The sequence below is a fragment of the Lampris incognitus genome, chromosome 20, assembly GCF_029633865.1.
Source record: "Lampris incognitus isolate fLamInc1 chromosome 20, fLamInc1.hap2, whole genome shotgun sequence".
NCBI lineage: Eukaryota > Metazoa > Chordata > Actinopteri > Lampriformes > Lampridae > Lampris > Lampris incognitus.
In genome coordinates, this window is record NC_079230.1 from 4,431,905 (window position 1) to 4,446,584 (window position 14,680).

A 14,680-nucleotide genomic window follows, 5' to 3' on the forward strand; every position below is an offset into this window, starting at 1 on the left:
CTAATGGATGCACTGGGGTGTGGCCTCAGAGAAGGAAGGCCATATATGGTCATAGTTGTTGCCGAAGCAGGGCGGGGCTTCCAGCTGTCCGTCAAACCTCCCTGCAGATGGAAGGGAAGGTAAAGCCGGGATTAAGAGATTCCTGGAATGTTGCAACCAGGAACAACAAGTCCCATATTCTGTTGGTTCAGACAAAGCTTTAGTCTAGACACGAGTCACCCTTTCTCCACAACCCTCCTCCCTCCCTCCCTCCCTCCTTCTCTTTCTACCACTCACTCGTTCATCACCTTCACATCTAGTCTGTCTCCCAACAGTCCGTCCATCACCTCTGGATTTAACCCCTGTACTCTTCTCACCCCCACCCCTCTCTCAGCATGTATTCTGCCCCATCTTTACCGTCTCTCTTTCTGCTTCTCTGTCTCCTTGGAGTGCAACACACCACCTCGACTACAGGTCAGTAAAATCACACACACACACACACACACACACACACACACACACACACATGGTGATACCCATCAGGGACAGGGCGATGGGACGTGAGCTTGTGAACACAATTTTTAAATGTCCTCTCTTACAGACGGGCTCCTGCCCTCCCTGTCGGGGTTTCAAGTTCCTGAGTTGGACGGGTCTGCTGTGGACGCCCCCTGTAGGATCTTCCCTGCTATTACACCACCCATCTCCGCCTCTGCCACACCGCCCAGCACCATACAGGTACCACAGCCGTCCGTCCCACCTGGCGGACGGCCGGAACGTCCCGCTGTCATTCCGACGAGCAGCAGAACTGTCCCGCGTGTCCCGTCTACTGTCCTGCTCCTGAAGGAAGTGGCGGATTTTTTTTTAAAAACTAACTGACACCCAATTTGTTCCTAGCAGCTTTATGTTTAAAGACGAGCTTATATACTTTTCTTGATTTGGAAATGTACATCAGGTGTCAGCCGCGCCCCGAAGAACGGCCGGCCAATCCCAACCCGGAAAACCGACGTCCCGCCACACCGGCGGGCTGACGGACAGACTCCCTCCCTGCAGGCGACCAATCATCAGAAGCCTTTCCACAGCTGGCGCCCGCCTCCTCTACTGCCTCCTAGCCAACAGCAGACGCCCTCTGGCCAACACAGCTCCATGGCTGCCTACCCGTTCTCTGTCGCCTGGCAACAGACCCCTCTACCAACCACTGCCAGCAAGACACGCCCACTCAGCGGCTGCCCGGCTGCTCCGCCCTCACAGCGTCTCCTGGAGCTCTTCAGAGGAGTTGGAGGACTGACTTTAAACTGTGTAGTTTTGCAGCTCAGGAGCTGCCTCAGACACACAGGCCGCCATTTTATTCAGCGCTGCAGGGTCAGTCTGAAGACACCAAGTCCGCAGCCTAAACCATGTTGTAACCCTGCTGCCCATCTTGGCCAGGTCCCCCTTGAGAAAGAGGTTTGTAATCTCACCGGGATCCTCCTGGTTAAATAAATAAATAAATAAAACCCCCAGGTCTGTCCAAGTGTTGGTTCAAGCTAACATCTGCTATGCCGCTCTGACCCGCGACCTCCTCCCAAACTCCATCCTACTGTTTGTATGTGTCTCTTATCTGAACATTTAAACGTATCTATGGTTACACGTTGTGGAGGCTCTGACGGCGAAAAGAAATATAATTTAAATGAAGGCTGGAGTTTTATCTCAAAATTGCTAAGGACATTTTTTTTTTTGGGCAATTCTTAAGAAAGACAGCTACGTACTAAACAAGGTAGTGGAAGTTTATACCACCCAAGTCCACTTCATCCAAGTTAAGGACATGTACCAAACTATTATCTCGTATCACTTCCATCACAGCTAACTTCATCGTGGGCTTGGCTTCTGCCTTTCAGTGGTGCCGTGGGGCAGTATAGCCCTTTCCCACGCCTAGCTTGGCTGCTAGCAGGGGCGGATCTAGACAAATACCCACGGGGTGGCAAGAGGGTGGCATGGAGACTGAGGGGTGGCAGCATTTTGCAAACGATCACACATGTCAACAGTTGCTCGGAAAAGCCCCCAAACTGAGACAGTTGAACTGAAAACCATTATTGCGGCACAATTTAAAGACCGACTAGAAATACCCGAAGACCGTATTATAAATCTTCTTTTTTTTACCAAATCTTTTAGACATTTTGGGACGTTCCCAAACTAAAACCGATAAAAGGATGAGGACAAAACCAAGAAAATTGAGAAACTAAAAGTGCGTTTTGATTCAAAGCCGAGTACGGCCGAACGTGACGATCTAGTCCCCGTCGTAGTAGACGGCAAATAATTCTGTACGATGCCGAGAGTTGAAAAACTCCGTTCACACGCTGCACTGCTCACCGGTAACGCTGCAGCTATCCTGCACAACCCGGACAGCAGAACCCATCCTGGTACGGCTCCCCAGGACTCTCCTCTTGTGTTCTGTGGTCTATCCAACGCTCTCCTTGTCTGATGAAGTCCATGTTGTACGTCTGCACTATTGACTCATAAGCACTGGCCAATCAGAGAACAGCCTCCTTTCTCAAAGCACTTCTGCTTGAAGGATTTAGTGCCTGGACACCTTTCATGACGCTGCAGTTGGCATTTGGAAATCATCTTTCTATTTCTCCCCCCATGCTGTCGGTGACTGGGCAGTACACTCTGACATGAAAACCATGTTATCAGGTACTACATGCTGTCCACGCGCTGAAGCAAGGACACAATCCTGAAGTGTTCTTGTTGTCCACGTCGACCTCGTTTGGTTGTGCTGGGTCGTAGAAACGTCACTTGTTTTACACGTGGTTGTGTTTTTATGTTTTCTTCATTTGGGATATTCTTATATTTTTTCCACATTTCAATTCCGATGTCTGGATATTCTTAAGAATTAAGGGTCTACTTACACCATTATGCCGTTGTGTTATCATTATATCATTGTCTTAAAATGACAAGATTTATAACTGCAATTACTTCTGAAATAATATTTTGTCCAAAAAAGTAGTTGTTGTGACTGGAGTACTTCTAACTCAGATGTAAAATTCTAAGTAGTAACAATATTCATAGTGTATGGACCAGCTGGACTGGAGACAGATAGCCTCTGACAACTTAGGCCCACTCATTTCCCTTTCACTGTCTGAGCTCTGCAAGTCTTCATTTCTCTCACTCTCTCTTACCTCTCCCTCTTCCACCTCCTCTCTGTGAAGCTCTCCCTCTTCCATCTCCTCCCTGTGATGCTCTCCCTCTTCCACCTCCTCTCTGTGATGCTCTCCCTCTTCCACCTCCTCTCTGTGACGCTCTCCCTCTTCCACCTCCTCTCTGTGATGCTCTCCCTCTTCCACCTCCTCTCTGTGATGCTCTCCCTCTTCCACCTCCTCTCTGTGACGCTCTCCCTCTTCCACCTCCTCTCTGTGAAGCTCTCCCTCTTCCACCTCCTCTCTGTGAAGCTCTCCCTCTTCCATCTCCTCCCTGTGATGCTCTCCCTCTTCCATCTCCTCTCTGTGATGCTCTCCCTCTTCCATCTCCTCTCTGTGAAGCTCTCCCTCTCCCATCTCCTCTCTGTGATGCTCTCCCTCTTCCACCTCCTCTCTGTGATGCTCTCCCTCTTCATCTCCTCTCTGTGAAGCTCTCCCTCTTCCATCTCCTCTCTGTGAAGCTCTCCCTCTTCCAGCTCTCCCTCTTCCATCTCCTCCCTGTGAAGCTCTCCCTCTTCCATCTCCTCCCTGTGATGCTCTCCCTCTTCCATCTCCTCTCTGTGAAGCTCTCCCTCTTCCATCTCCTCCCTGTGAAGCTCTCCCTCTTCCATCTCCTCCCTGTGATGCTCTCCCTCTTCCATCTCCTCCCTGTGATGCTCTCCCTCTTCCAGCTCTCCCTCTTCCATCTCCTCCCTGTGATGCTCTCCCTCTTCCAGCTCTCCCTCTTCCATCTCCTCCCTGTGAAACTCTCCCTCTTCCATCTCCTCTCTGTGATGCCCTCCCTCTTCCATCTCCTCTCTGTGATGCTCTCCCTCTTCCACCTCCTCTCTGTGAAGCTCTCCCTCTTCCATCTCCTCTCTGTGACGCTCTCCCTCTTCCATCTCCTCCCTGTGATGCTCTCCCTCTTCCATCTCCTCCCTGTGAAGCTCTCCCTCTTCCATCTCCTCCCTGTGATGCTCTCCCTCTTCCATCTCCTCTCTGTGATGCTCTCCCTCTTCCATCTCCTCTCTGTGATGCTCTCCCTCTTCCATCTCCTCTCTGTGATGCTCTCCCTCTTCCATCTCCTCCCTGTGAAGCTCTCCCTCTTCCATCTCCTCCCTGTGATGCTCTCCCTCTTCCATCTCCTCTCTGTGATGCTCTCCCTCTTCCATCTCCTCTCTGTGATGCTCTCCCTCTTCCAGCTCTCCCTCTTCCATCTCCTCCCTGTGATGCTCTCCCTCTTCCATCTCCTCTCTGTGATGCTCTCCCTCTTCCAGCTCTCCCTCTTCCATCTCCTCCCTGTGATGCTCTCCCTCTTCCATCTCCTCTCTGTGATGCTCTCCCTCTTCCATCTCCTCCCTGTGATGCTCTCCCTCTTCCATCTCCTCTCTGTGATGCTCTCCCTCTTCCATCTCCTCTCTGTGATGCTCTCCCTCTTCCATCTCCTCTCTGTGATGCTCTCCCTCTTCCATCTCCTCCCTGTGATGCTCTCCCTCTTCCATCTCCTCTCTGTGATGCTCTCCCTCTTCCATCTCCTCTCTGTGATGCTCTCTCTCTTCCATCTCCTCTCTGTGAAGCTCTCCCTCTCCCATCTCCTCCCTGTGATGCTCTCCCTCTTCCATCTCCTCTCTGTGATGCTCTCCCTCTTCCATCTCCTCTCTGTGAAGCTCTCCCTCTTCCATCTCCTCTCTGTGAAGCTCTCCCTCTTCCAGCTCTCCCTCTTCCATCTCCTCCCTGTGAAGCTCTCCCTCTTCCATCTCCTCCCTGTGATGCTCTCCCTCTTCCATCTCCTCTCTGTGAAGCTCTCCCTCTTCCATCTCCTCCCTGTGAAGCTCTCCCTCTTCCATCTCCTCCCTGTGATGCTCTCCCTCTTCCATCTCCTCCCTGTGATGCTCTCCCTCTTCCATCTCCTCCCTGTGATGCTCTCCCTCTTCCAGCTCTCCCTCTTCCATCTCCTCCCTGTGATGCTCTCCCTCTTCCAGCTCTCCCTCTTCCATCTCCTCCCTGTGAAACTCTCCCTCTTCCATCTCCTCTCTGTGATGCCCTCCCTCTTCCATCTCCTCTCTGTGATGCTCTCCCTCTTCCACCTCCTCTCTGTGAAGCTCTCCCTCTTCCATCTCCTCTCTGTGATGCTCTCCCTCTTCCATCTCCTCCCTGTGATGCTCTCCCTCTTCCATCTCCTCCCTGTGAAGCTCTCCCTCTTCCATCTCCTCCCTGTGATGCTCTCCCTCTTCCATCTCCTCTCTGTGATGCTCTCCCTCTTCCATCTCCTCTCTGTGATGCTCTCCCTCTTCCATCTCCTCTCTGTGATGCTCTCCCTCTTCCAGCTCTCCCTCTTCCATCTCCTCCCTGTGATGCTCTCCCTCTTCCATCTCCTCTCTGTGATGCTCTCCCTCTTCCATCTCCTCCCTGTGATGCTCTCCCTCTTCTATCTCCTCCCTGTGATGCTCTCCCTCTTCCATCTCCTCTCTGTGATGCTCTCCCTCTTCCATCTCCTCCCTGTGATGCTCTCCCTCTTCCATCTCCTCTCTGTGATGCTCTCCCTCTTCCATCTCCTCTCTGTGATGCTCTCCCTCTTCCATCTCCTCCCTGTGAAACTCTCCCTCTTCCATCTCCTCTCTGTGATGCCCTCCCTCTTCCATCTCCTCTCTGTGATGCTCTCCCTCTTCCACCTCCTCTCTGTGAAGCTCTCCCTCTTCCATCTCCTCTCTGTGATGCTCTCCCTCTTCCATCTCCTCCCTGTGATGCTCTCCCTCTTCCATCTCCTCCCTGTGAAGCTCTCCCTCTTCCATCTCCTCCCTGTGATGCTCTCCCTCTTCCATCTCCTCTCTGTGATGCTCTCCCTCTTCCATCTCCTCTCTGTGAAGCTCTCCCTCTTCCATCTCCTCTCTGTGAAGCTCTCCCTCTTCCAGCTCTCCCTCTTCCATCTCCTCCCTGTGAAGCTCTCCCTCTTCCATCTCCTCCCTGTGATGCTCTCCCTCTTCCATCTCCTCTCTGTGAAGCTCTCCCTCTTCCATCTCCTCCCTGTGAAGCTCTCCCTCTTCCATCTCCTCCCTGTGATGCTCTCCCTCTTCCATCTCCTCCCTGTGATGCTCTCCCTCTTCCATCTCCTCCCTGTGATGCTCTCCCTCTTCCAGCTCTCCCTCTTCCATCTCCTCCCTGTGATGCTCTCCCTCTTCCAGCTCTCCCTCTTCCATCTCCTCCCTGTGAAACTCTCCCTCTTCCATCTCCTCTCTGTGATGCCCTCCCTCTTCCATCTCCTCTCTGTGATGCTCTCCCTCTTCCACCTCCTCTCTGTGAAGCTCTCCCTCTTCCATCTCCTCTCTGTGATGCTCTCCCTCTTCCATCTCCTCCCTGTGATGCTCTCCCTCTTCCATCTCCTCCCTGTGAAGCTCTCCCTCTTCCATCTCCTCCCTGTGATGCTCTCCCTCTTCCATCTCCTCTCTGTGATGCTCTCCCTCTTCCATCTCCTCTCTGTGATGCTCTCCCTCTTCCATCTCCTCTCTGTGATGCTCTCCCTCTTCCAGCTCTCCCTCTTCCATCTCCTCCCTGTGATGCTCTCCCTCTTCCATCTCCTCTCTGTGATGCTCTCCCTCTTCCATCTCCTCCCTGTGATGCTCTCCCTCTTCCATCTCCTCCCTGTGATGCTCTCCCTCTTCCATCTCCTCTCTGTGATGCTCTCCCTCTTCCATCTCCTCCCTGTGATGCTCTCCCTCTTCCATCTCCTCTCTGTGATGCTCTCCCTCTTCCATCTCCTCTCTGTGATGCTCTCCCTCTTCCATCTCCTCTCTGTGATGCTCTCCCTCTTCCATCTCCTCTCTGTGACGCTCTCCCTCTTCCATCTCCTCTCTGTGATGCTCTCCCTCTTCCATCTCCTCCCTGTGATGCTCTCCCTCTTCCCTCTCCTCTCTGTGGCGTTCCTCCACATCACCATCTCCCTGGTCATCCTTGCCTTCCACCTTCTCACTTGCCTGTTGCTCTCTTCTCTTTGGTAGGAGAAAGCTAGTGATGTCATCCTTCCTCTTCAGTTTTTTACAATTGTCTCCAACAAGAATCCGCATGACTTCACTACCCTGATTTTCCTTTAATAGTCATCATTATTAACTATGGTACAATCTTATGTGTACAATTTAAAACGTAATGTCATGTAAAGTTTGAGTGAATGTGTGATTTTTTTTCCTACTTACAGTCTGCTTCAAACTTCTTCAAGCCCCTCAATGCTCCAGCAGATTTCTGAAATAAGAATCGAAGTGATTAGTAATGTCAGTCCAAGTTTTCAATTGGCTCCTAGGTAGAAATGTACATACAAAGACTATATTCATAGCCTTCACTCTGTAGCCACATATTCAGTGTCGCCTACGATCCAAAATATCCAAGGTTTAAGCAGTAATGCTGACTGCACAGCAAACAGCTTTTTTTCCTGAGCTTCAGCTGAAAATGTTGTAAAACTGCAAACTCTCGGGTAACTTGCTAAGCTCTGAACTGCCTGTCACTGCACTGCTGTGTAATTTTGTTTAGGAAGAGTCATTTAGGTGCTTTTTAGACTGGGTGCTTTTGTATAACTGCATACACTTGCATGACTAATATGACATGTGGAAGTCTGTCAAACTGTCTGCAGAATGAGCAGTTTCAGAGATGCTGGTCACCTTAGCTGCCTGCCCCAAAACCAGAGACAACAAGACCAACCCACCACCGCCCTTCTGTAGCAGGACGTTGTTACCTACACGCAGTCAAGCTGGCACACTTAGCTTGGTTGCAAACCTGGCTAATGGCTAACAGTTAGCTAGCAAACGTGGCTAAAGGCCAACAGTTAACTAGCAGTTAGCTAGCAAACGTGGCTAAAGGCCAACAGTTAACTAGCAGTTAGCTAGCAAACGTGGCTAAAGGCCAACAGTTAACTAGCACTTAGCTAGCAAACGTGGCTAAAGGCTAACAGTTAACTTGTAGTTAGCTAGCAAACGTGGCTAAAGGCTAACAGTTAACTAGAAGTTAGCTAGCAAAAGTGGCTAAAGGCTAACAGTTAACTAGAAGTTAGCTAGCAAACGTGGCTAAAGGCTAACAGTTAACTAGCAAACGTGGCTAAAGGCTAACAGTTAACTAGCAGTTAGCTAGCAAACGTGGCTAAAGGGCTAAAAGTTAAACTAGCCGTTAGCTAGCAAACGTGGCTAAAGGCTCACTGGAAACCGTGGCTCGTCTCGCAGCTTCGACAGCACGAGCGTCGCACCTTTCTCTGGTTTCTTAACGGATGGTGTGCGGTAGTATTACCATGTGGTCTGCCGAGTCTGCCTGCCGGCCGGCCTTCTTCCCCGTATCGTGGTCTGCAAGCCGAGTCGAGCAGCCCCTGCTGAGGGAGGGTCGTGTTTTTTCATTTTTCTCCCCAACTGTATCCGGTGTCGTGCCTGCGGGTGGGAAGCCGAATGTGAGTATGAGTCCTGGTGGCTGCACTAGCGCCTCCTCTGGTCGGTCGGGGCGCCTGTTCTGGGGGCGGCGGGGGACTGACACGCGCGCACGCACACACACACACACACACACACACACACACACACACACAGGTAGATTCAAGGCGCTGTACAATGTTGAAGCAACACAATACAAAGTTAAAACAACACAACTGAAAAAGAGCAAAATAAGAGCTAAAAGCTGTCCACCTTGTAATATTTGCTAGTAATATTTGATTTGCTAATGTCCCTTACGGCTTTCCGTAGCGCCACAACAAAGTCACGTGATGTACGTAACAACGTCAGTGGGAATCCGGTCGGTGAATAAACACCCAGCACGAGAGAAGTCGTCCTTGCTTCATTAATGTTATAAGTTAACTTAGCCAGAGGGCACAGATCATTACATGGTGTCAGAGTAGCGGAGTTTAAATACCCAATATGGATTCGTACGGCGTTCCAGCTCCACGGATGGACTGGGAATCGGCGAACTTACCTGAAGCATGGAGACGATTTCGGCAAACAACGGAGCTAATGTTCAAGGGCCCCCTGCGCGGGAAGAACGAAGAGGAGAAATGCAGCTACCTCCTGCTCTGGATAGGGGAAAAAGGGCGCGATGTGCACAACACTTGGACACTCAGCGGAGAACAAGCCAAGAAGCTAGAAACGTACTACGATAAGTACACTGAGTACATCACCCCCAAAGCAAACCCGATTTATGCCAGATATAAATTTCATGAAAAGATGCAGGGAGAGAGTGAATCCTTCGAACGATTTGTAACTGAGCTAAAGCTCCTAGTCAAAGACTGTGGCTACCCAAATGCCGACGAGATGGTCAGGGACCGCATCGTGTTTGCCACCAACTCACCCAGAGTGAGAGAAAAGCTACTTAGCCAGGGAGCTGAGCTAACGCTAGAAAAGGCCATAGATGTAGCCCGCTCACACGAGCTAGCAAAGCAACAGCTAAAGTCTATGGGCCAGGGCAGCACACATGAAACGGTGCACGCAATAGGCAGAAAGACTTACAAACCGAACGCACCCAAAGCAGCTAACGCTAACTTCAGACAAAGGGAGGGTAACGTTAGCACCGCCGCTAGGGCGTGTAGCTATTGTGGAGGGCTACACGGCGCTAAAGCCACTTGCCCAGCTAAGGGTAAACAATGCATTAAATGCAAGAAGCTCAATCATTTTGCTAAAGTATGCAAGTCTAGCTCCCAGGGACAGACAAAGTACTACCGCGGCACAGTACATGCCGTCGGAGAGAACCCAGAAGAGTACACCACTGACAGAGAGCAGGAAGAACTGTACTTCGACAACATTACAGTGGAGAGCACCGCTGTGGGAGAACAGACAGAGCTGTACATAGACTGCATCTCAATAGAGAACAACGGAAAAAGCAACGAGCAGGCTTACGTAGAGGTTGGAATTGGCACACCTCCACAGAAGGTAAAGTTTAAACTAGACACTGGGGCACAGGCCAATACTATTCCCACCAACCTGTTCCAGGCGCTGTTCAAAAATGTGACACTGAAACCAGCAATACACAGACTCACTGAATATGGAGGAGGCGCGCTGAGCGTGAAAGGCACATGCAAACTCAAATGTAAGTACAGAGACAATGCAATTATGCTGGACTTTTACGTCATTGACACAAACGCCCCACCAGTCATGGCAATGAAAACATGCCGTGACCTAAACTTGGTAAAAATAGTGATGGCTGTGAGCGAGGAAAACAATGTCACATCACAGAGCATAATGGATGAGTATGCAGATGTTTTCCAAGGAATAGGAGAGTTCCCAGGCGAGTGCACCTTCCGCGTCACACCAGATGCAACGCCGGTCGTCTGCCCGCCACGCAGAATCCCCATCGCCCTACGCAGCAAACTGAGGGACGAGCTTGACAGCATGGAGAAAGGCGGCATAATCTGTAAGGTAACAGAACCCACAGAATGGGTGAACGCACTCGTCATTGTTGAGAAGCCAAAGACAGGCAAACTTAGAGTGTGTTTAGACCCCAGAGCTCTTAACAAAGTGATACAACGACCTCACTACCCCCTCCCCACGCTGGAGGACGCCACCACAAAGCTTGCTGGAGCTGAGTACTTTAGCGTGTTAGACGCGCGGTCAGGCTATTGGGCCATCAAACTGAGCACTGAATCCTCAATGTTGACGACATTTAACACAGTGTTTGGCAGGTATCGTTTCCTCAGACTGCCATTCGGAATCGTGTCCGCTCAAGACGAGTTCCAGAGACGCGTGGATGAAACATATGAAGGATTGGACGGTGTGACGGCCATAGTGGACGATATACTAGTGTTCGGCAAGACTAAAGAGGAACATGACCAGCGTCTCAGAGCGATGCTGAAGCGCACAAGGGAGCGAGGGGTGAGGCTCAACCCCGACAAGTGTCACATATGCGTGTCCGAGGTAAGCTACTTCGGCCACACGCTCTCACACGAAGGCATCAAACCAGACCCACACAAGGTGAAGGCGGTCAAGGACATGCAACCCCCACAGAACAAAGCAGAGCTGGAGACAGTCCTCGGCATGATCAACTACCTCGCCAGATTTGCTCCACACCTCTCACAGATAAACTCACCCCTCAGACAGCTTCTGAAACAGGACAGTGAGTTTGTGTGGGATGCAGTCCACGACAAGGCGTTCCAAGAGATGAAGAATCTCATTACACAGCACCCAGGTCCAGTACTCTCATATTTCGACCCGCAGAAAGAGCTGCGACTCCAAGTGGATGCATCCAAAAGTGGCCTTGGGGCTGTCATGCTCCAAGATGGCAAACCAATTGCCTATGCGTCCAAGTCACTCAACAGCACTGAAGAAAACTACGCACAGATAGAGAAGGAGCTCTACGCTGTGGTCTTCGGCTGCAAGAGGTTCCACGAGTACATGTATGGACGAAAAGTGATTGTGGAGTCAGACCACAAGCCTCTGGAGGCAATACTAAAAAAGCCACTGGCAGCAGCACCACCCCGGCTGCAACGGATGATCCTGGCGCTCCAAAAATACGACATCCAAATCATCCACCGCCCCGGTAAGGACATACCGGTGGCCGACACACTGTCACGCAAGTCAATAGAACACCACGACAGTGACCTACAGGAAGGGATGGAGGCCCAAGTGCACACAGTCCTCAGCAACATCCCTGTGAGCGACACAAGACTCACAGAAATCAAGCAGGAAACAGCGCAAGATCCACAGCTCACCGCACTCAGACGAGCCACACTCACTGGCTGGCCAGACACAAAGAAAAAGTGCCCGCCCAGCATCCAGGAATACTGGAACCACAGAGCAGAAATCTCAGAAATGGACGGTATCCTGTTCAAAGGTGAGAGAATCATTGTCCCCCAAAAGCTTCGCAAGGACATGATACAGCGCATCCATGCCGGCCACCTTGGCGTGGAAAAAAGCAAATGCCGAGCAAGAGACTTACTGTTCTGGCCTGGCATGGGGAAACAGATCGAGGATGCGGTAGCAGACTGCAGCATATGCCAAGAACGGCGCAGCGCAAATGCAAAGGAACCAATGATGTCACACGCCATACCCGAGCGGCCGTGGCAAGTGATAGGCACAGACCTATTCACATGGAACTCACAGGACTTCATAGTCACTGTGGACTACTACTCCAGATTCTTCGAGCTAGAGAGACTTTACAGCTGCACCTCATCTGCCGTCATCATGAAGCTGAAAGCAGCAATGGCTCGACACGGAATCCCCGAGACTATCATCAGCGACAACGGTCCGTGCTACAGCTCTGGTGAGTTCCGCAACTTCTCACAGACATGGGGTTTCTCACACACCACCACAAGCCCCCACTACCCACAGAGCAACGGCCTCTCCGAGAAGACTGTCCAGACGGCCAAACGCATCCTGGACAAAGCCAAAGCTGAGAACAAAGACCCCTACATGAGCTTACTGGAGTATCGCAACACACCGGTGGACAACCTGAAATCACCGGCACAGCTACTGATGAGTCGGAGGCTGCGGTCCATTCTCCCATCAACAGCAAAACACCTGCAGCCACAGATCGCCAGTCAGGAGGATGTTCACAAAAGGAGAGAGGTATGTCAACAGCGCCAGCAGGCGTACTACAACCGAACAGCCAAACCTCTGCCCCACCTGCCCGCAGGCACACCAATCCGCTTCCGGCAGGAGGATGGATCCTGGAGACCTGCAACTGTGGAAAGACCAGCGAACACAGACAGGAGCTACCACATCCAAACCAAAGAAGGTCAGATCTACCAACGCAACCGTCAACACCTGCGACAAAGCAAAGTGAACACTCACACTACACACACACACACTTCACAGCAGACTGTTACCAGTGCTAACAACAACACACAAGCCCATCAGCAAGAGCATGCTGAACCTCCAGACACGAACAATCAGCGACAACCAGACACACAGCCTGGTTACACCACGAGGTCAGGTCGCACGATCAAACCAAGACAAATCCTTGACTTATGAATGTAAAAAAAAAAGAGAGAATTTTACACTAACCTGTACTATACCTGCTATGTTTTGAAAAGAAATATTTACAGCGTTCACTTACCTTGTGTACCTACCTGCTGTTTGCAGTTACCAGTAATTAAATGAAAAAAAGATGAAATGTTATTACGGTGTCACATTTAGACAGTGAAGGAAATGTTTTACACTACTTTGTTGCAGTCCAGTTATATAAGAGTTCCACTTTCATATTCTTTCTTATTAAGATTGTATTCGCTTATAAACGTGCTCAACGTGGTCTGTATCTCTGCAGAGAAAGCAGCACTTTTCAGAAAAAGGGAGATGTAATATTTGCTAGTAATATTTGATTTGCTAATGTCCCTTACGGCTTTCCGTAGCGCCACAACAAAGTCACGTGATGTACGTAACAACGTCAGTGGGAATCCGGTCGGTGAATAAACACCCAGCACGAGAGAAGTCGTCCTTGCTTCATTAATGTTATAAGTTAACATAGCCAGAGGGCACAGATCATTACACACCTTGTTCCTACCCCCCACGATACTGTAACGTGCATGGATAAGTAGACCTGCTGGCCGCTGGGTCTGACCCTTTAGTCGAGCGGTTAGCGATGCCTCCTGCGGTGCGGGCGATACGGGTTCGCGTCCCGGCCGCGGCACTTCCTGTGGTTGCGTTGCCCCCCCGACTTCGCTACAATGTCTACACAGCAATAAAGTCGGCCGGGTGTTGTTTAAGGATGTTGGAAACGACATTGTCTACCTGAAAACAGACATGGAGCCGAGTCCACGTTTCTCTCCTTGACGCCATACCCACCCATCACCTCCGTTTCCTTCTCCAACATGCCCACTGAAGTCCGCACCAATCACCACCCTCTCCACCACGTCATCCGACTCACTCCAGAATTCTTCCTTCTCTTCCATCTCACACCCAGCTCGCGGGGCATATGCGCTGATAACATTCATCAAGACACCTTAAAAACGCGGGGTAAAGAAAGCTAGCAAACTAGTGGACATCACATGAACTCACTCACCTGTTGTTGTGCCATGATGCGTCCCGATGAGTCGGCGTCTCTTCTTCTCAGGTGGCCTCTCGTAACCCAGAATAAGGGTTGTGTAGGGCAGATCCAGCCTCGGCTGCTTATCAACAAAGTGAAACGAGCAAACAAACTTTTTTAAGTTTAAGCTCTTTAGCCAATTCCTGTTTGCCTCGTGGTCTTGTGGGAGGCGGCGGAAAGTGTACCGTCGCTGACAGGAAGTCTGATTTAGTTTCAGGCTTATGATCGAAGCACTTCCGTTTAAGCAACTCGTCAAGTTTCGTCTGGTTGTACGTACAACCACGGACAGCACGTGTTGTCCCCGAGCTCCGTGACGACATATTATAGGTAGGTTAGCAACTTTTATCGTCTTTTTTTAAACACGAACAGCAACAGCTAACACTTCTTCGGCCAAATCTGCCGCCGGTCTGTTATACTGCTTCCGCCGAACACCGGAAGTATTACCCATAATCGTTTCACCAGTGACCCCCCCCCCAGGAAACCCGTGGATATAGAAAAAAAGTAATTAAAAGACAAGATAAAAGAGTAAAATAATAAAAATAAATGAATGGCAAGATTAGAAATGATAATAATAAAAAAAT

General features: G+C 50.5%; 1 protein-coding gene across 1 annotated transcript in view; it reads right to left on the reverse strand.

Moving 5' to 3' along the window:
• LOC130130944 (cyclin-dependent kinase-like 2) overlaps positions 1–14,680 on the reverse strand; it is a 30,875-nt gene continuing 16,195 nt past the window's right edge. The window contains exons 8-9 of the mRNA XM_056300810.1: positions 14,076–14,178; positions 1–101 (exon numbers count right to left, since the gene is read on the reverse strand). Of these exons, the coding sequence (XP_056156785.1) occupies positions 1–101; positions 14,076–14,178 (204 nt within the window). The remainder of the gene's footprint in view (positions 102–14,075; positions 14,179–14,680) is intronic.